Here is a 21,079-nt window from a genome sequence, read left to right on the forward strand (position 1 = left end):
TGTGGTTTCCACATTCATCTTTCCTACAGGTCTGACAGCCCTCGATTCCAAGCCCCGTGGAAGAAGATACATCAAAAACACGGGACACAATAGGATCCAGCTTGATTCAAGGGTCATCCATTGTCCTGCCAATATGAAGAAGTATTATGTTCAATAATTCCTCCTTAAGAGCGTGTAGGAATTTTCGAATTGTGTAAAAAATTAGATATAGCCATCTTGAGTCTTGGCAGACCGAGCCATGTTGCCCGGGTTCTGTGTCTCGGTGGAGTGCCAAAGCATAGGAAACAGTGGTAGAATTAGATGGCTTGTTATTTAGCCTCCAAAACTCTTGGTTGGTGCATATTTTGAGCTTTCCTTCCTAGAGTGTGGTTTCATCATTCATCTTTCTAACATGCCCGACAACCCTCGATTACAAGCCCTGTGGAAGAAGATACATCAAAAATACGGGACACAACTAGATCCGACTTGATTCTAGGGTCATCCATTGTCCTGCCAATATGGATAAGCATTATGTTCAATGGTTACTCCTTAAGAGCGTGTGGGAATTTACGGATTGTGCAAAAAATTAGATTTTGCCATATTGAGTTTTGGTGGACCGAGCCATGGTGCCCAAGTTCGGTGTCTCGGCCGAGTGCCAAAGCATATGAACCAGTGGCAGAAGTACAGGGCTTGTTATTTATCACCCAAAACTCTCAGCTGGTGCATATTTTGAGCTTTTTTCCTAGGGTGTGGTTTTCTCATTCCGACAACCCTCGATTTCGAGCCCCGTGGAAGAAGATACGTCAAAAATACGAGACACAACAGGATCCGTCTTGATTCAAGGGACATCCATTGTCCTGCAAATATGGAGAAACATTATGTTCAATGGTTCCTCCTTAAGAGCATATAGGAATTTATGAATTATGCAAAAAAATAAATTTGGCAATCTTTAGTTTTGGCGGACCGAGCCATGGTGCCCGCGTTCGTGTCTCAGCCGAGTGCCAAAACGTAGGAACCAGTGGCAGAAGTAGAGGGCTTGTTATTTAGCCCCCAAAACTCTTAGTTGGTGTATATTTTGTGCTTTTGTTTCTATGGTGTGGTTTCAACATTCATATTTCCAACATGTCCGACAACCCTCGATTCTGAGCCCTATGGAAGAGATACGTCAAAAATACGGGACACAACAGGATCCAGCTTGATTCAAAGTCCATCCATTGTCCTGCCAATATATGGAAGGATTATGTTCAATGGTTCCTCCTTAATAGCATGTAGGAGCGTACAAATTGTGCAAAAAATTACATTTAGCCATCTCGAGTCTTGGCAGACCGAGCCATGGTGCCTGGGTTCGGTGTCTCAGTCTCGGCCGAGTGCTAAAGCATAGGAACCAGTGGCACAAGTAGAGGGCTTGTTATTTAGCCCCCAAAACTCTCAGTTGGTGCATATTTTATGCTTTCATTCCTAAGGTGTGGTTTCCTCATTCATCTTTCCAACAGGTCCGACAGCCCTCGATTCCGAGCCCTGTGGAAGAAGATACATAAAAATATGGGACAACAGGACCGGGCTTGATTCGAGGGCCATCCATTGTACTTCCAATATGGAGAAGCATTATGTTCAATGGTTCTTGTTGTCCTGTTTTCTTATCTCGAACGAGTGCAAAAGTGCATGATCTAATGGCAGAAGGTTAGTTAGGACAAAAACTCTCCATTGGGACATATTTAGAGCTATCATTCCTAGGGGGTGGTTTCCTCATTCATATTTCCAAAACATGTAGTAGCCCTCGATTCCGAGTCCTGTAGTCTGTAGAAGAAGACGTGTTAAAAATACAGAACATACCCGAATGTGTCTTGACTTAAGGGTCATCCTATGGGCTGCCAAGACGGATAAGCATAATATTCGATGGTTCCTCCTACCGAGCATGTGGCAATTTGCGGATAGGAAACCAAGAATTATTTTTCAGCTTCTTGTGTCTTGGCGGACCAAGCCATGGTGCACCGGTTCTCGAACCGAGTGCGGAAGGAGGGCATGTTAGTTGGGCCAAAAACACTTCGTTGTGGCATATTTTGAACCATCATAGAAAGGGTGTGGTTCAAGAGTTCCTCCTAATGAGCAAGTCAGAATTTATGGATTAGAAAAGAATTTACTTTTCGCCTTCTTAGTATTGGTGGACCTAGACATGGTGCACCAGTTTCGTATCTCGACCCACCGCGGAAGCGCAGTATGCATTGGTGCATGTTATTAGGTTTAGTTACTCGGATGTGGTTTCCTCATTCATCTTTCCAAGAGGTCCAACAACCCTCGATTCCGAGCCTCGTAGAGGAAGATACGTCAAAAATCCACTAAACATGGTACCAATCCTTCAATCCCTTTGAAATCTGAACTAATCGTAACCCTAGGTCTTTAGTTTCATGGATCAAACTCGACTAGGGCTTTGATGAAGTTGAATCATGCTCACCACTAGTGTATTATTGTTGCACAACCAAATCGAGAAGACGAAGGTGACGGTGGCCTAGAATTTGTCGGTGGAGCAGGGTGTCGGCGGAGGCGCTGCGGTTGGTGGAGCGAAAGCGCTGTGCGACTAGAGGTGGCGCGGCGAGATGCAGCACTAGGGCGGCGGTGCCGGTGGAGGTGAGAGATGGCGTGGGTTTGCGAGCAGCGGCGATTTAGGGTTAAGATGAAGGCGCGGTGGCATGTGGATGAATAAGTGATGGGCCGTGCACTTCCTTATGACCGAACGGTCCGCTCTGGTCCATGCTTGTGAAGAGCGGACTATTTCAACCCCCATTTTAATCGAAGCTCGGATTTTCGTGAAAATTCCATAGACTCACAGACTGAATGGTTCGTCTCCTTTGAACTTCAACGGTTTCTCTGGATGGTCTTCGTAAATTTTCCTTTGACCTTTTCACCACGTATTTTTTCTTCTCCCTGCAAGTGCAACAGACTGGACACAGACTTAGGCATGAACAAACCGGACTAACGAATTTTGACTCTACTGAAAGAAAGTTTTGCAATGTCTTCTACTTAGAGATTCAAGTGTAAATAAAAGTGCTAGACATGCAATCGAAAATATTTGCATTTATTAAACTGTAGCCTTTTATCACGCTAAGTAGTTTGTTTTTACAAAATAAAACTACTGTGTTTTGAACTCTTTCTTTCTTTCTTGAGAATCCTACCGTCGCCGTCTCCGTTCGGAAAACCCCAGATGGCCAAACCCTGCGAGCGCGAGCCGACCGCCGCCTCGCCTCCCCCGCTCCGCTCTCTCACCGGCCACCGCGGTCGAACCCAGCTCCAGGCCACCGCGCCCCAGCGGCACGATGGTGACCGACGCCGTTGCAATGGCCGTCGTGAGGGCGGCGCGCCCGGCCCTCCGTGGCGCCCACGACGGCGTCGCCTTCGCGGCACACGCCACTTTCCTCGTTGCCGGGTACTCGCTCTGCGCCGTCGGCCCCGACGCGCTCGCCGAACCCTCGCCCGCAGGTGCGTGCGCTCTCCCGCCCTAGCTCCCCGGGGCTCATCCTCATGGTGTCTGGTCTCTGGTAGTGGTACCCCAGATCTAGGGTTCGCCTTTCCCTTGGTCGGTTGGTGCCCCTCTGATCGATTGAATAAGTTTCGGTTGATGTACGAGTGCTACCTCCTTTTCTAGGTTTTGGTCTTTATTGCGCATGGCCCAGAACTTGATACCGGATTTGCTTCTCAAAATCTTATGTCCTCATGAATTCGTCACATGTAGAGATTTTGTAGGGATTTTATGTTGTTGGTTCAGCGACTTTGAATTAGCTTGATCTAGAAAATTCCTAGCAATTCTATGTGCGCCAATGCTACAGAACTGTCGTAAACGTTAGGCAGATGCCTGTGCTTTGCTTCAAATCTTAGATAAAAAATTATTATGTGTCCTAAATCTGCACAACCATCTGGTTACCGACAACTACTGGCCAGTGGCCATACCAGCCTGGATCATTAAACTTTACTAATCCAGTTTTCATGTCCTTGGTGTTTAAGATAATTGCCCACATAGCCATGGTCTTGGACAGCAAGCAGGTTTCAAGGCCAGCAATGAAAAAGATATCAAGTCTAGTCTTAGAGTAGGGTGGGGTGGATAAGCCCTCAGTAATCAGTTGTGCTAAGTAGCGTAGGACATCATCTTGAGTAGTTGAGTATTTATTGGTCTCAGCTTAAATTTCTCTTATTACAGTGCTAACTGAACCAACATTGTCATCTTGATTCTTGAGTATTTATTGGTCTCAGCTTAAATTTCTCTGATTACAGTGCTAATGTACCCAACATTTTTCAATTTGAGTGTATCTGTATTTCTACATTTACTCAATTTTAGGTGATCAAGAGGTGGGGACCGATGGTTGGAATAGCATGGAGAACATCTACGCTTTTTTGTATAGCAAGGAGGAGAAGGAAACAAAGAACCACGTACTTGTGAAATGCCTGGTGACCGGTGAATCACTTGCAATTGATCTCCAGGATCTTGAGGCACAGGATAAGGATCCATACAATATCCTGATCAAGTATGAGTGGATCCAGCAACTGCATTTTTTCCGCAACATTCTCTTGTTTCTGATGGATGCGATTTATATGCATAGGATACTAACTGGTTACAGATAGCTACGGAACAATCATGCCATGTTCTGTTACTTGTACCAACCATTAGCATGATTTGTGCAATTATACTCCTATTGTAGTAGTGGACATTTGACACCACGTCTACAAGGAAACACATTCAAATGCAATGTGTCTCACTCGGGAAATATTATTCCTGCATTTTTTTATCTTGATTTAGCTTATTAATCTGCTACAAACAGCTAGAAATCCTCCTTGCTCATCTGAATCTTCCGGTTCTATGGTCGCATGTTTTAACAGTGATTCCTTTTATGTAGCGTGAAAGATTTCTTCTCTGAAGAGCAGCCGAAGAACTATGGGGATATGTACAAGAATTTTGCTGTTCTCATTGAGAATGTGAACTCAAAATTGCTGCGCAAACTGGATGCGAAGGATGCTGCTAAGAACCCTGACACTACTTCCAAGAAGACTGATGCTGAGAGCAGTTTATCACTCCACAGGTATCCTTATGTTGCACCTTTTTTTGGCAATACTCAACCATCATCCACCTTTCAGAGTATACATCAGAGTAAATTTACTTTACTGTTATTTTGTATTTTTGGTGTTATACCTTTAATCATCGATTGTTGGAAATAATGGTTAGCTAGTAATTGGTCATTTTGTCTTGTATGCAGATTTTTCTAAATTTATTAGTTCTCATGGTCAAGATTTCTGTTAAAATACATCTTTAAAAGCTGTTTTTTATGGAATTTAAAATTTCAATTTTATGTATCTTGTATTTTTTTCTAACATAAGACACTTGTATTTCCAGCTTTGAAAATCCAGGTCCTAGAATCACTGACCCTTCCGGGTATGATCTGATAGGCTATAATCCTCAGCTGCTTGCGCATGTATTTAGGAGCATGTAGGTGTTAATGCTACTATGTGTGCTCCTGTCTGCTTGAAGAAGCAGCATTAGGAGCAATGCTCCATGTATCCTAGGAGGCCACTGGCCGTAGTCTATCTTAGAGTAGAAGTAAGTGGCTTGGCTTGGCAGAGAAGCTAGTTGACTGGTAGTTGACTGGAAGGTAGTAAGTAGCTTAGGCAGTAAGTAGCTTAGGCAGTAAGCAGCTCTCCTTGTATATAAAGGAACCCAGTGGAAGCAATGAAATCAGTTGCCTGCAACCCCAAACTCTGAGTTCTTTCTTTCTGCCACCTCCAGCCGACGGTGTGTGAGTGTGAGCTCGTGCAAGCATCAGCAGCATGAATAGCAGAGTGATCAAACTGGGCTAACATGATCCCAGACATTTTCATCTCTTTTTTCTGTTGCATACTTGCGTTTTTTATTAATTTTCTTTCAGTTCCGGTAGTGCGTTGGGTGATTGATCTTCTGTGCACCCCCTTCTTAGTTTTAAATTATTGTTTTCCTGCCATTCTTTGATTTAATTGGTTTTGTTAGGGTATATTATGTTCTTGGATACACTGAAACAGTAGAATATATATAGGGAAAGGAGCATGTGCATTCTTATGTGCCTAGCTATATGGAATGATCAATGGGATTTTTTTCTGACAAACTTTATCCTGTGCTGTCTTATTATACTTAAAGTTGTGTTGAAAATATAGTTCACTAAGGTAGGAAGCTCAAAGTGATTAATACAACAACAACAACATAGCCTTTAGTCCCAAACGAGTTGGGGTAGGCTAGAGATGAAACCCAAGAGACACAAAGGTCACGGTTCAGGCATGTTGATAGCTAGTCTCCAAGCACTCCTATCCAAAGCTACCTCTGTAGATATTCCAATCCTTAAGATCTCTCTTAACCGACTCATCGCAAGTCAGTTTGGGTCTACCTCTACCCTTCTTTCCATTATCGACATGCTTTAGAACCCCACTACGCACCGGCACCTCAGGAGGCCTCCGTTGGACATGTCCAAACCACCTCAGCCGATGTTGGGTAAGTTTCTCCTCAATTGGTGCCACCCCGACCCTATCTCGAATAACTTCATTTCGGACTCTATCCCTCCTTGTGTGCCCGCAAGACCACCGCAATATCCGCATCTCTGCTACACTCAGTTGTTGGACATGCCGCCTTTTTGTAGGCCAACATTCAACACCGTATAACATCGCCAGGCGAATCGTTGTCCTATAAAACTTACCTTTTAGCTTTTGTGGCACCCTCCTGTCACAGAGGACGCCAGAAGCTTGGTGCCATTTCAACCAGCCAGCTGAGATTCTATGCCTAACATCTTCATCAATGTCGCCATCCTTTTGAAGCATCGATCCAAGATACCGAAAAATATCCTTCTGGGCCACCACTTGCCCATCGAGCCTAACGTCTCCACCCTCCTGCCTAGTCGCGCTGAAATCGCACATCAAGTACTCGGTCTTGGTCCTACTAAGTCTGAACCCTTTCGACTCTAACGTGCATCTCCATAGCTCTAACTTCCTATTAACCCCTGCCCTATTCTCGTCAACCAATACCACATCATCAGCAAAGAGCATACACCAAGGGATATCGCTTTGTATGTCCCTTGTGACCTCATCCATCACCAAAGCAAATAAATAAGGGCTCAATGCGGACCCTTGATGTAGGCCTATGTTAATAGGGAAGTAAATGGTGTCACCATCACATGTCCGGACAAACGTCATCGCATCCTTGTACATATCCTTAATGAGGGTAATGTACTTAGTTGGCACTTTGTGCTTCTCCAAGGCCCACCACATGACATTTCTCGGTACTTTGTCATACGGCTTCTTGAGGTCGATAAAGACCATATGCAAGTCCTTCAGCTCCCTATCTCTCCATCAATTGTCGTATTAAGAAAATTGCCTCCATGGTCTACCTTCCAGGCATGAACCCAAACTGGTTTTGGGTCACTCTCGTCACTCTTCTTAGGCGGTGCTCGATAACCCTTTCCCAGAGCTTCATCGTATGGCTCATCAGCTTAATCCCACGGTAGTTAGTACAACTTTGAACATCTCCCTTATTTTTGAAGATCGGTACTAGTATACTTCTCCATTCTTCAGGCATCCTGTTTGACCGAAAGATGAGGTTAAAAATCTTAGTTAACCAGCCTATCGCTCTGTCACCTAGGCATCTCCACACCTCAATGGGTATACCATCAGGGCCCATCGCTTTACCTCCCTTCATCCTCTTCAAAGTCTCCCCGATCTCTGCCTCCTGGATTCTCCTCACGAAGCGTCTGTTGGTATCGTCAAAAGAGTTATCTAACTCAAGGCTAAGGCCTTCATTTTCTCCATTAAATAACTTGTCGAAGTACTCTCGCCACCTGCCCTTGATCTCCTCATCCTTCACTAGAAGTCGATCTGTCTCATCCTTGATGCATTTGATTTGGTTGATGTCCCTTGTCTTCCGCTCGCGGATCCTAGCCATCCTATAAATGTCCTTCTCCCCTTCCTTCGTGCCTAGCCACTGATACAGGTCATCATACGCCTTACCCTTTGCTACACTCACAGCCCGCTTTGCAGCCCTCTTCGCTAATTTATAACCCTCAATGTTGGCTGCACTCTTGTCAAGGTGGAGGCGCTTGAAACACTCCTTCTCCTTTATAGCCCCTTGCACCTCGTCATTCCACCACCAAGTATCTTTACCTTTCTGTATGCCTCCCCTACTCACGCCAAACACCTCTACGGCCACCCTCCGAATACATGTTGCCATCTTTAGCCACATGTCGTTTGCATCTTCTCCTTCTTCCCAAGACCCCTCACGTAGCATCCTCTCCTTAAACGTTTGCGCTGCTTTCTCTTTAAGCTTCCACCACTTCGTTCTCTCACTCTTGGCCCGTTTGTCCCGGTGGACACGTACCCGAAAACGAAAGTCTGCCACCACCAGCTTGTGTTGAGGGACAACACACTCCCTAGGTATCACCTTACTATCTAAGCAATCATGTCTATCCTCCCTCCTAGCAAGGATAAAGTCAATCTGGCTCAAGTGTTGTCCACTACGAAAGGTCACAAGATGAGATTCCCTCTTACTAAAAAAGGTATTCGCTATCAACAAGTCGTAGGCCAGCGCGAAGTTCAAAACATCCTCCCCCTCTTGACTCCTGCTGCCATACCCAAAACCCCCGTGCACTCGCTCGAACCCTACATTAGTCGCACCCACATGGCCGTTGAGATCTCCTCCTATGAAGAGTTTCTCGCTAATAGGTACGGTACTAACCACGTTATCCAAATCTTCCCAGAACTGCTTCTTCTTGGTGCTCTCACTAAGGCCTACCTGAGGGGCATAGGCACTGATCACATTCATAGCCGAATCTCCAACTACCAACCGGACCAGGATAATCCGGTCGCCTCGCCTTATAACCTCTACGACTCTATCCTTAAGGCTCCTATCGATCAAGATACCGACACCATTCCTACCCGGTGTTGCTCCCGTGTACCAAAGCTTGAAGCCAGTATCCTCAATCTCCTTCGCCTTCTGGCCCTTCTATTTAGTCTCCTGAATGCATAGAATATTTACACGCCTCCTAATCGCTGCATCAACTAGCTCTCGCAACCTACCCGTTAGGGACCCTACGTTCCAGCTACCTATACGAATCCTAGTTTGCTCGGCTAACTTTGTTACCCTTCGCACCCGTCAAGGGAAGTGCGAAGACCCTTGCTCATTTTTCACTACACCCGGCGTAGATGTAGCGCGCCACTCAGGCTGCGACGACCCGATCTTTGCTCACTTATCATCGTACCCAGGTCACGATACGACACACCATTGGGGGGATGGCGACCCGGCCCTTGTCCATTTAACTCCACACCCGGGTTCCGATGTAGCGCGTCGCTAAGAGGGTTACGCCCCAACGAATTTCTTATGGGTTTCATATCCATTTGAGTGGCATGTTTTGACGCTGGTTTGCCAAACCTAACGCAACCCTCCTCCTTTACCCAGGCTTGGGACCGGCTATGTTGAGACGACTCGAAAGTCTTCCAGTCAACACAGGCGGAGTTCTCAAAGTGATTAATATTAATGGAATTTCTGAATGCATCTAGCTATTGTTTGCTATATATGCACCATTAGACTGTTGTAATGGGCAATCGGATGGGCCCTTTGGGCTAGGTCAGAGCTACAGGACGTCGCTAGCAGGGGTTTCTCAGGGTTACTTAGCAGTAAGACAAGGATAGAGATAGATAAGATTAGATTAGATCTATTCCTTGGAAGTCAAGTAAATCCTCTCTATATAAAGAGGGGAGTTGTATCAACTAAAGTTAACCAAGAAGAGAAATCAATGTATCCCCCAGTTCATCAACCCAGACTAAGTCTTAGTCCCCATCTAAGCAGCCGCAGCCCCCCGGCTATCCTACCAGCGGGCATTTATCCCCCTTATGAACTAGGTTCATGACAACCGTCCTTGTTAATAATTGTTATTTGAACTGATCTTGACAAGGGGATTGATGAAAAGGAAAGAATGGAGACAGAACGCGGGTGCCACACCATTAGATGAAGATTCCCTCTCATTCTGTATTAGCTTGTTGCATATCATGTTGCGAGACATTGCACTCTTGTTTTCCAATGTCCTCATTTATTACAACATTTCTCGAAACTTCGCTTGTGTAAGTGTAACTGATGAACTCATCTTGATCATAGGTGCTTGGTGGAGTATCTTCCTGCCTTATACCGATATTTTATTTGTTCATCAACATTACTAGCATTTGGTTGTATTCTTGTTGTGGCCATATAAACATTATGATCATATATCCTACCCCTGCAGGCTGTTTCCAGAATTCGAGGAGCATGATTGTGCAAGGACAGGAAGGACCGCAACGGAAATGGTATTCTACTTTCTTTTCACTTTCTTTTCATGCATCTTTAGTCTCTTCCAAAGAGTAGGAAGACCAAGTTTAGCCACACATTTCCCCATTTTGTCCAATGTCAAGATTGACCTCTTGGTGATTACCGATTCACTACTGTGACGATGGCACTTACTTGCAATAGTTCTTTATCCTGCTGCGGGTGTTATTCTTCTTTATGTTAATATCATTTTTAGTTTGTTTAAGAAAACTTACCACTTCATGATGCCTCAGGTGGAGCTTAAGGATGGTCCCCAGGAACAGTTTACACATGAAATGGAACCCTTTCTACGCGACAAAGGTTGGTAGTCTCCCCAGCATTACCACATGTACTTGAATATGACAAGAAAAAATATTAAAAAGTTCACCATTGGTGGTGCAGGCGTTGTAGAGTTAGTTGCTGATCATGCGTGTGAGGAAGTGAAACCCCTTTCACCAGAAGCAGCACAGATGGTAAGGACAGCATACTATGCAGTCTTTGCTGCATATTTGATCCCAAAATGGATTTTATCAAACTTAAAGTAGCATTCTTCAATTTTACTAGAGTTATGTTTTACTCCACGTTCCTAAAATTAAAGACTATGCAGTCTTTGCTGCATATTTGATCCAAAAATGGTCTTGATCAAACTTCATTCTTCAATTTTACTAGAGTTATGTTTTACTCCACGTTCCTAAAATTAAGTGCCATGGATCATGAGTTCCAAAAAAGCATCCTTGTCAACTCTGTTACTGAAGTTACATTAGGGTGCTCCAGTAGTCCAGCACCGTCTCAATTGCAACTGCTAAAATAAGGTTCACTTTGCAACCCCTCTACAATTCCCAAAGCAACAACCTGTCCTCACATTGCAGAATTCTCATGTCATCATTTGACTACTCACTGGTTATGCTTATTTGTAACTGTTTGATTCCTTTTCCGTTTTTTTCTTAGTTCCCCCCTGAAACATCTAGCTTTCCCCTTTTATTGTAACGGTAGCCGTTATCTGTTTCAGGCTTTGTTGTTATGGAAATGAACACTAGGAGAAACAAACATAGTTTGGAATGTCATGAAAATACCCTGCATATGCTAGATAATACCATAAAAATGCAGAAGTAAACAATGCCATAAATTCTGCCAATTCTTAGCATTCATTCCCATAATAATTAGTGCTACTAGAGCACTAGTGCACAACACAAAGTAGCAACATAACAATTCTTAGCATTCATTCCCATAATAGTCTACGCTGATTATTCTCTATCTAATCTTTGTTTATTTTTTTGTGCAGGGTTTATTCGCAAATGTGAAGAAACCATTCTTGATGCAAATATTGCATTTGGGAATTAGGAAGGGATTAACAAAGGAAGTGTTGCAAAACATGGCCCATTTAAAGATAAATTTAGAAGATTTATCGCAAACTGAGCTCCTAACACTGTGTGTGGCTAATGGTGTCAATTGCAAAAAAAATAAGAAAGAAGAAATGTTGGCTAGCCTTCGTGACCACAAAAGATCATTGGCGCAAAAGGTATATTACTTTAACTATTAAACCAAAAGTGATTTATAATTCTGATTTTTTGTCAATATGATTTTGTCACGATTAGTCTACTAGTAGTCAGTCCCTACACGACTCAACTCAACTTTTTCTGCACTGCGTTGGTTCAGGACCATCTAAAGTATGCCCATGGCAATTATTTTTATATGTCTAACTTTTCATCATATTAATAAGCAATTGTATAAATTCCCGTGCCAGTTTGAGAGAAAAAATATGTAGGGATTTTAGTAAAAAAATGCTATCTATTAGGCAAGTGATGAAGTACATTGTATAAGACATAACCATTACGTGATGCTGTTGTTCATAGCCAAATTTTAAAAATGGCCTGTTGGAGCCTCGCATAATTATGAGATTTGATTATATGAATGCTGTTGTAGATACATCATAATCATGTAAGCTCCTTGTAGAATAGGATAAGAGTGACTTCATATATATAGCTACTATGGCTTGATGTACAAGGAAGGCAATTATTGCCTGTCATGTATGGGCGTCATTATACTAGGCGTCATAAGAAGCAGGTTCAGTAGGAGATTGCAGCCAATACAGGCTGTTTCTGTGTCGAATTTGGGTCAGAACCTGTATGGTTCAGTTATTTTGACATAGGAGATTTGTTTAGTTAGAGTTGGAGGATAAATATGAGTCAGTTTTGGTAGTCGGTTTAGATGAGGATTGATATAAGCTGTAAACAGGGGGCTACATATAAAGCATATTGTAATATGAGAAACTCAAGAAATAGATCAATCCTTCCTCCCCTATTTCTCACGGAAGCCATCGCTCGCTCCAAAACCACGGCCCCACGGCCCTAAACCTCGACCAGAAACATCCCACGACTACCTGCGCCAACCTCCATCTACTAATCATCCCCCACCATCACAACTGGTATCAGATTGCTCTCGTTCCGATCTCCCCACCATGTCGCAGCCAATCACCATGGAAGACCTCGCCAAGCGCCTGGAGGACATGGCCGCAACCTTCACCAAGGCACACCAGGATGTGCAGAAGACCATCACCAAATAGGGTGACCACATCAAGCTCCTGTGACCCGCTGTGACCCGCCTGGATCCGGCTGCTATGGGCAAGGGCCCCGACCCGGAGGATGTCTCTGGCCGCGACGACCAGGAGGGCGGCCTCGGTTTAGGCGGCTCTGTTGTCTCCCCAGACGATAAAATGCAGACCACGTCCCGCTTCCTGCAGCCAGATGACGGGTTCCACCCCCGAGCCAAGCTGGAGTTCCCCACTTATGACGGCAAGGAAGACCCTCTGCCTTGGCTTAATAGATGCGAAACTTTCTTCAGGGGACAGAACACGCCAGATGCGCGCAAGATGTGGTACGCATCCCTGCACATGACAAGACCTGCGCAGCTCTGGTATTTTCGTCTTGAGCTCAACACCGGCGCACGGTCTTGGCGTTCCTTCGTCAAGCTTGTGCACACCTGCTTCGGACCACCCATGACGGACAGTCCGCTCGGAGAACTCAAGCTCCTGCACCGGACTTCCACCGTTGAGGACTACTGCGACCGCTTCATGGCTCTGGCCTATCGTGACCAAGAACTGTCCGAGGACCAGGAGGTTCAGCTTTTTGTCGCCGGGCTCCGAAACCCACTTCAGATTGATGTCGCCCTCCGCAGCCCTCGTACGATGAACGAGGCCATCAAACTGGCGCGCGCCTACGAGCAACATCAGGCCATCTCCGATCCTCCGCCTTCACAGCCTCGATCGACCTTCCGCCCAGGGGCTTCCACAGCTCCCACGGGAACGGCGGCCTCATCCCCCGCTCTGCTGGGACCTTCCCCCACACCAGCGACGTCTGCCGCGTCCTCGACACCGGGTCGCCGTCGCCTCACTCCCAGCGAGATGTCCCAGCACCGCGTTGCAGGCCTCTGCTATAATTGTGATGAGAAACTCGTCTATGGCCACAAGTGCAAGAACCTCTTCATCATGAAGATTGTCGCCGAGGAGCCAGCAGAAGGAGACACGGAGACACCACCGGCAACCGAGGCGGATGATTTGGCACTGTCCCTACATGCATTCACAGGCATCCGTCCCAGCAAGTTCAGCACCATGAAGGTCTGGGTGTTCATCGGTTCCCATCGTCTGACCATGCTCTTGGACTCAGGATTCTCCCACAACCTCATCGACGAAGGCATCGCACGCTAGCTCAGACTTTGCCTCCACCAGCGACACAGCCTGCATGTCACCGTTGGGGATGGGGAGCGCGTCACTTGTTCTGGCGGCTTCCCGGATACGCCAATTGAAGTGGGGTCTGAGCGATTCCTCATCGATTGCTATGCCATCCCCGTGGGAAGCTATGATTTGATTCTAGGAGTCTGCTTTCTAGGTGCGCTTGGGCCCTTGCTCTGGGACTTCGCCGAGCAGACGCTGTGTTTCCGACGGGACAGATTGCCAGATTCTTTGGCCTGGTCTGGATCGCTCCAGTCCTCCGACAGTTCATGCCATCCAGGCAGGGTCCCATACATTGATGCAAGACCTCCTGGAAGAATTCAACGACTTGTTCGCCGACCCAACTGGCCTGCCCCCCTCGCGGTCGATCTGCCACCACATACGGCTGTACCCGGGAACTGACGCCGTTGCAGTTCGACCATACAGATATGCCCATATCCAGAAAGAACTGGAACGCCAGTGTGCCGAGTTGCTGCGCCAAGGCGTTATTCGCCCGAGTACTTCGGCATTCTCGTCGCCCGCACTACTGGTCAAGAAACATGATGGTTCCTAGCGTCTATGCATTGACTACAGAGCTTTAAACTCCAAAACTATCAAGGACAAGTTTCCAATTCCCGTAGTCGAAGAGCTCCTAGATGAACTGAAGGGTGCCCAGTACTTTACCAAATTGGGCCTTCGTTCCGGATATCACCAAGTGCTTATGTGTAGGAAAGGTAGGATGTGTATAATGTGGTCGATTGTATTGCAATGAGCCCCTTGGGCGGTATATATAGGAGTACAAGGCTTGGAGGGCAAGGCACCTCCCCTAGAGATAAGTAAGGCTATCATGGGATTACATCAATCTTAAACTACCATATCTGGAGTTGCCTAATATACTCTAACATCCCCCCGCAGTCGTAGTAGTAGCAACACGAACGGTCAGACTGGAGAACAATGGAGACGTATCCCCTCTGCAGTCGGAACGCCGGTGCGAAAGCTTTGACTTGAGACTCATGCAGATGATAGCCCTTTAGTGCCGTAGTAGCCGAATTCGAGGTGGACGTGGTCGAAGCCGTGGAGGGGGCGCGGGTCGAAGCGTCGTCGAGGTGCTCGAGTACACAAACTCAGCAGCTTCTTGCCGAAGATAGCAGCAGGACGGTGCGGCGGATGACGATGGTAGACGGCGCGGTTTGCGACTTAGGTCACGCTTAGGACAGGGGTGGCGACGGTGCAGGTTGCAGCAAGCGTCGCGCTCAGATCAGGGGTGGCGACGACGTCTTCCTTCAGAAACATCGGCGGCGATGTCCGCGCGAGAAAGGATGGAGGCGCGGAGGCGGATCGAGCGCCTACTTGACGAAGACCGGCGGCGAGTGGCGCCACCGCCTGAAAAGGCGACGACACCGGTAGGGTGGCTTGATCATGAACGTCGTTGCTACAGTCTGGAGGGCGCAACAACAACCTCGTCCTTCGGGAGTGTCGACGATGAACGGCGACGAACGGTAGGACGACGCAAACCCGATAATGAATCAGGAAAAAACCTAAGAAAAACACACAGCAGCAGGGTGACCTCCGGGTACAATCTCGGGTGCCGTAGCGAATTCCTCTCTCCTTGTCTCTTCCCCGCGGGTCAACACGGGACAGAAGAAACAGAGGAGATCGGAAACCCGAGCGGCTCTCCTCCTCTTGGCAGGCCAAGATCCGCCCCCGCAGCCGCGTCTTCGAGAAGCAGAGGCGGCGCTGGGGGAGGAAGGGCGGCGGCCGATGGCGCAGGGGAGGTAGCCGGCGATGGAGGGGCGCTGCGGCCCAGCGGCGATGTCGGTCGGCGGTGCACTGGCCCGACGGTCCCGATGGCGCGGTGTCCTGGCGGCCCCACAGCTCGTAACCTAGGCGTCTGATGCCATGTAGGAAAGGTAGGATGCGTATAATGTGGTCGATTGTATTGCAATGAGCCCCTTGGGCGGTATATATAGGAGTACAAGACTTGGAGGGCAAGGCACCTCCCGTAGAGATAAGGAAGGCTATCATGGAATTACATCAATCCTAAACTACCATATCTGGAGTTGCCTAATATACTCTAACATTATGGCTGAGGACGACGTGGCCAAGACAGCGTTCCGCACTCACCAAGGGTTATTTGAGTTCCTGGTCATGCCTTTTGGTCTCACCAATGCACCCGCCACCTTCCAGGCTCTCATGAACTTGGTCTTGCAGCCGTTCCTCCGCCGTTTTGTGCTCGTCTTCTTTGATGTTATCCTCATTTACAGTCTATCCTCGGCAGAGCATCTCCGGCATGTGCGCCTTATCTTACGTACGCTCCAAGAGCACTCCCTTTACCTCAAGAAATCTAAGTGCTCTTTTGGATCCCAGTCGGTTGCATACTTGGGCCATGTCATCAGTTCAGATGGAGTCGCCATGGATGCAGAGAAGGTCAACACCATTGTTTCCTGGCCAGTTCCAACATCAGTACGTGCAGTTCGGGGATTCCTTGGGCTGGCAGGCTATTACTGGCGTTTTATCCGAAATTACGGCGACATAACAGCGCCCCTCACCAAACTCCTATGAAAGGAAGGATTCCTGTGGACTGAGGAAGCTGCTGCAGCTTTTGCGGCCCTCCTACAGGCCCTCACAACGGCCCCTGTGCTTCAGCTCCCTGATTTTGTACAGAGGTTCATTGTCGAATGTGATGCATCAGGATCCGGATTCGGAGCAGTACTTCATCAAGGGAGCGGGGCCATCGCTTTTTTCAGTCGCCCAATTGCTGCATGCCACACCAAATTGGCGGCCTACAAGCGCGAGCTTATTGGCTTGGTACAAGCGGTCAAGCATTGGCGGCCCTATTTATGGGGCAGGGAATTCATCATCCGAACAAATCATCGTAGTCAAGTTCTTGCTCGATCAACGATTATCAACAATCTCTGAGCACCAGTGGGCTAGCAAGTTGATTGGGTTTGATTTCACCGTTGAGTTCAAGCCAGGCCGTGCTAACATAGTGGCTGACTCGCTGTCCAGGCGCCATGCTGATGATCCCATGGCATGTTCTGCTCTTTCCAGCCTGCGGTTCTCCGTTTTTTATGACATTCGTCACGCCGTAGCCACAGACCCCTCTTTGGAATCTATTCGGCAGAAAGCTATGGAGGGTGTGGACGATTGGTCCTCTGTTGATGGGCTGCTGCTTCACAAAGGCCGTGTGTTCGTCCCTGACACGTCGCCATTGGCATCCTCCATTGTGGCGACGATTCATGACAACGGGCATGAAGGCATACAGAAGACCCTCCAACGCCTGCGCGCGGATTTCTTCATCCCTCGGGACCGCCTCAAGGTACGCGAGCATGTGCTTGTCTGCTCGGTTTGTCAACAGAACAAGGTGGCCTAGCTTAAGCCGGCCGGTCTTCTCCAACCCCTCGAGGTGCCTTCTTCTGTTTTCAGTGACATTGCCATGGATTTTGTGGAAGGCTTCCTGTGCATTAACGGCAAGTCAGTTATCCTCACAGTGGTGGATAGGTTTTCAAAGTTTGCCCATTTTATTGCACTGGGACATCCATACACAGCAACCTCAGTGGCTCATGCTTTCTTTGCTGATATTGTCCGCCTCCATGGGATCCCTGCTTCTATTGTCAGTGATCGAGATCCCGTGTTCACTAGTGGCTTTTGGCAGGAACTGTTTCGCCTATCAGGCGTTAAGCTTAATATGACAACGGCTTTTCACCCTCAGTCAGATGGCCAGTCTGAAGCGACAAATAAGATCATTGTTATGTACCTGCGATGTCTTGCTGGGGAAAGGCCTCGTCAGTGGTTGCAATGGCTCCCATGGGCTGAGTTTTGTTATAACACATCCTTCCAGACATCCCTGGGCACCTCTCCTTTTCATGTTGTCTATGGTCAGGCTCCACATGCGACCATCACTTATGACCATGGTTTGGCTCGCCTAGCTGCAGTCGATCAGCAACTTCGGGACCGCGATGAATTTCTGGTGGAGATTCGGGATCGTTTGGAACGGGCCCAACAGCTCTACAAGGCTCAATATGACAAGCATCGCCGAGAGCTGGAGTTCTGTCCGGGGGATTGGGTTTGGCTGCGGCTGCTTCATCGTCCCATGGCTTCTTTGTTTATTCATGGTCGTGGGAAGCTGGGGCCCAAGTATTTTGGTCCATTCAAAGTCCTCGATCGCGTGGGTGATATGGCGTATCGTCTTCAGCTGCCGTTGGGTACTCGTCTGCACAATGTTTTTCATGTTGGTCTTCTCAAGCCTTTCCATGGGACGCCCCCGGAGACTGCACCAGTGTTGCCTCCTATACGTCATGGGCGGGTTTGCCTGGTCCCTGAAAGGGTTCTGAAGAGTCGTCAGGTTCGCGGCCTTCAGGAGGTTTTGGTGCAGTGGCAGGGACATCAGGCTGCAGAGGCATCATGGATGCCATTGGACGAATTCCGGCGCGTCTATCCCAGTTTCCAGCTCGAGGACGAGCTGATTGTCCAGGCAGGGAGAGATGTCATGTATGGGCGTCATTATACTAGGTGTCATAAGCAGGTTCAGTAGGAGATTGCGGCCAATACAGGCTGTTTCTGTGTCGAATTTGGGTCAGAACCTGTATGGTTCAGTTATTTCGAGATAGCAGATTTGTTTAGTTAGAGTTGGAGGATAAATAGGAGTCAGTTTTGGTAGTCGGTATAGATGAGGATTGAGATAAGCTGTAAACATGGGGCTACATATAAAGCCTATTGTAATATGGGAAACTCAAGTAATAGATCAATCCTTCCTCCCCTGTTTCTCACAGAAGCCATCGCTGGCTCCAAAACCACGGCCCCACGGCCCTAAACCTCAACCAGAAACATCCCACGACCACTCCCTGCGCCAACCTCCATCTACTAATCATCCCCCACCATCACATTGCCTGACATACACGCTTATACACTCCCTAGTATAGCTATACAAGTTATATATATGTTATATTGAAGACTACCTTTTTTTTTCTCTCCCACAGACTCTGTACCTTGCTTTATATGCACATTGACTTTTTAATATTCGTGTGCAGGCGGAGGTCAGGGGAAAAGATATGGAAGATGAAATCCCTCCGTTGAGGGATAAGTTATCAGAAATGGAGAAGTGTTAAGGTGTGACTGTGATGGAGTCTTCTCTCATAAACTTTCTACAAAATGATGTTACTCATAAAGAGTAAGTATCTGTTTAAACTAAACTAGGCAAGAATTAGTTTTCTATTCTAGAGTTGATTGACATAATTTTGCTGCTCTTTGTTTCTATTAACAGAGCAGATATAAAAAGATTGGAAATTGAATTGGCTTCCACAAAGAATAAATTGGATGTCCAGCATGAGTGTTGGCGAACCGCACAAGAAAATTATGAACGGCAGATATTTTTTTACTTGTACCCATGTGAACCAATTTTTCTTGGGCACCATATTTCTTGACTGGAAAATGAGGGCTGCTCCCCCCACCATTGTGCTGCATTCATAGTAGATTTTTTTTACTGATTTTGGTTTCTCATTGCTTACGGGTTTATCACACGGTGGTGTTAAGGGTATAATAGTCAGGGGTATTTATGTAATCTCCTAGTCTAGGGCTTCCATCTCTAGTCTCATGTACTCTATATATAGTCCCTAGTGGGCCGCAATACAATTAATCTATTCAGCCTCTTTTTCGTGACAGGTATGACATATTTAAGCGATTTAGCTGAATAATTCATCTTGTACAATTAGCAGGTGACCAATTGTTCAAAGGAGTGGGCATCGAGATATGATGTTCTCATGAAGAAGTACATGGAGGAGTGCGCAGAGAGGCGTTCTTTACACAATGAGCTTATTGAGCTGAGGGGGAACATTAGGGTGTTCTGCAGATGCAGGCCCCTAAACGATAAGTACATCTCTGTGGTTGAGATCGATCCAGAAAAGAAGAATGTGCTGCAGTTTACTCCTGTCGGAAAAGAAAGGAAGGCCTTCAAGTTCGATTATGTTTTTGGCCCAGAGGATGACCAAGGTATATTTGTGAATAGTTACAAATATTGTACCTAATTGCATTGTCCAGTATGCTACTGGTATGCATGTTTAAGGATGATGAATTAACCGGTCAAATTCTGATATTTTTCATCAGAGGCAGTATTTTCAGAAACGGTGCTTGTTATTAGGTCAGTGATGGATGGCTTCAATCTATGTATTTTTGCCTATGGACTGACAGGAGCTGGTAAAACATTTACTATGGAAGGGGTTCGAGGAAATATGGGTGTAAATTATAGGGCTTTGCAAGAATTGTTCAGAATCTCGATAGAAAGAAGTGCATCTGTTGCATATACATTTTCTACTGGTATTCTGGAAGTTTACAATGGAAAGATAAGGGATCTACTTGGTGAGAGCAATAAGCAATTAAAAAGGTACATTTTCTTTATTTCTCCTTCTGATGGGAAAAGGTTTTGTTGCTGAATCATGGTATCTTTTTGCAATGCAAGCTTGAATATTAAGCAAAGTGCTGATGGAACGCAAGCGGTGTCTGGTTTGATTGATGTTCCAATTTATGACAGAGACGGTGCATGGGAGATACTGAGAGCTGGTGCTCGGAATAGATCTGTTGCGGCAACCAATGCAAATGAACTCAGTAGCCGCTCCCACAAGTGAGGGCTGTGGTGTTTTACCTCATGTTATGTATTCATTCTTTCTAATTAATTAAGATAATCATCTAGGATACCCTTCCAGTTTTCAAAAATTATCATCACCATTTAGATTCAGTTTTTGTCAGCTTGGCATTGAACTGTCATTACTATAGCATTGTGATAAAATATTTTGCCTCATGTTTTGTGCCCGGACTTGTGTTCCATTTGCAGTTTGGTTAGGGTCACCGTCACTGGCTCAAATTTGGTGACGGGTCAGAGGATATTAAGCTATATGTGGTTAGTTGACCTTGCCGGAAGTTTGAGAGTAGGAGAAACTGGAGTAGAAGGTGATAGGCTCGAGGAGGCAAAGTTCATCAATAAATCACTATCTGCCTTGGGTGATGTTATATCTGCCCTTGCATTAAAAAATTCGCATATCCCTTACAGTTTAGTCATATTCACATACTAAGGC

The 21,079-nt window shown here is 46.5% G+C and overlaps 1 protein-coding gene across 1 annotated transcript; it reads left to right on the forward strand.

Moving 5' to 3' along the window:
- The first annotated feature begins 3,137 nt into the window (after positions 1 to 3,137).
- On the forward strand, positions 3,138 to 21,036 carry LOC120689580 (kinesin-like protein KIFC3). The gene is made up of 10 exons (XM_039971885.1): positions 3,138 to 3,453; positions 4,307 to 4,493; positions 4,863 to 5,045; positions 10,248 to 10,308; positions 10,561 to 10,627; positions 10,709 to 10,779; positions 11,589 to 11,825; positions 19,727 to 20,000; positions 20,115 to 20,391; positions 20,467 to 21,036. Exons 1-10 carry the CDS (start codon positions 3,291 to 3,293, stop codon positions 20,630 to 20,632), a joined length of 1,686 nt encoding a protein of 561 aa, XP_039827819.1. The 5' UTR covers positions 3,138 to 3,290; the 3' UTR covers positions 20,633 to 21,036.
- Positions 21,037 to 21,079: the final 43 nt, after the last annotated feature.

The sequence above is a fragment of the Panicum virgatum genome, chromosome 9N (assembly GCF_016808335.1).
Source record: "Panicum virgatum strain AP13 chromosome 9N, P.virgatum_v5, whole genome shotgun sequence".
NCBI classification, from domain to species: domain Eukaryota; kingdom Viridiplantae; phylum Streptophyta; class Magnoliopsida; order Poales; family Poaceae; genus Panicum; species Panicum virgatum.

Excerpts from the sequence above, each read along its gene's own strand:
- LOC120689580 (XM_039971885.1), top strand. The coding sequence starts at position 3,291 with ATGGTGACCGACGCCGTTGCAATGGCCGTCGTGAGGGCGGCGCGCCCG. Across the intron at positions 5,046-10,247 it reads AGCAGTTTATCACTCCACAG|GCTGTTTCCAGAATTCGAGG; the intron begins GTATCCTTATGT and ends CTACCCCTGCAG. Across the intron at positions 10,309-10,560 it reads GAAGGACCGCAACGGAAATG|GTGGAGCTTAAGGATGGTCC; the intron begins GTATTCTACTTT and ends ATGATGCCTCAG.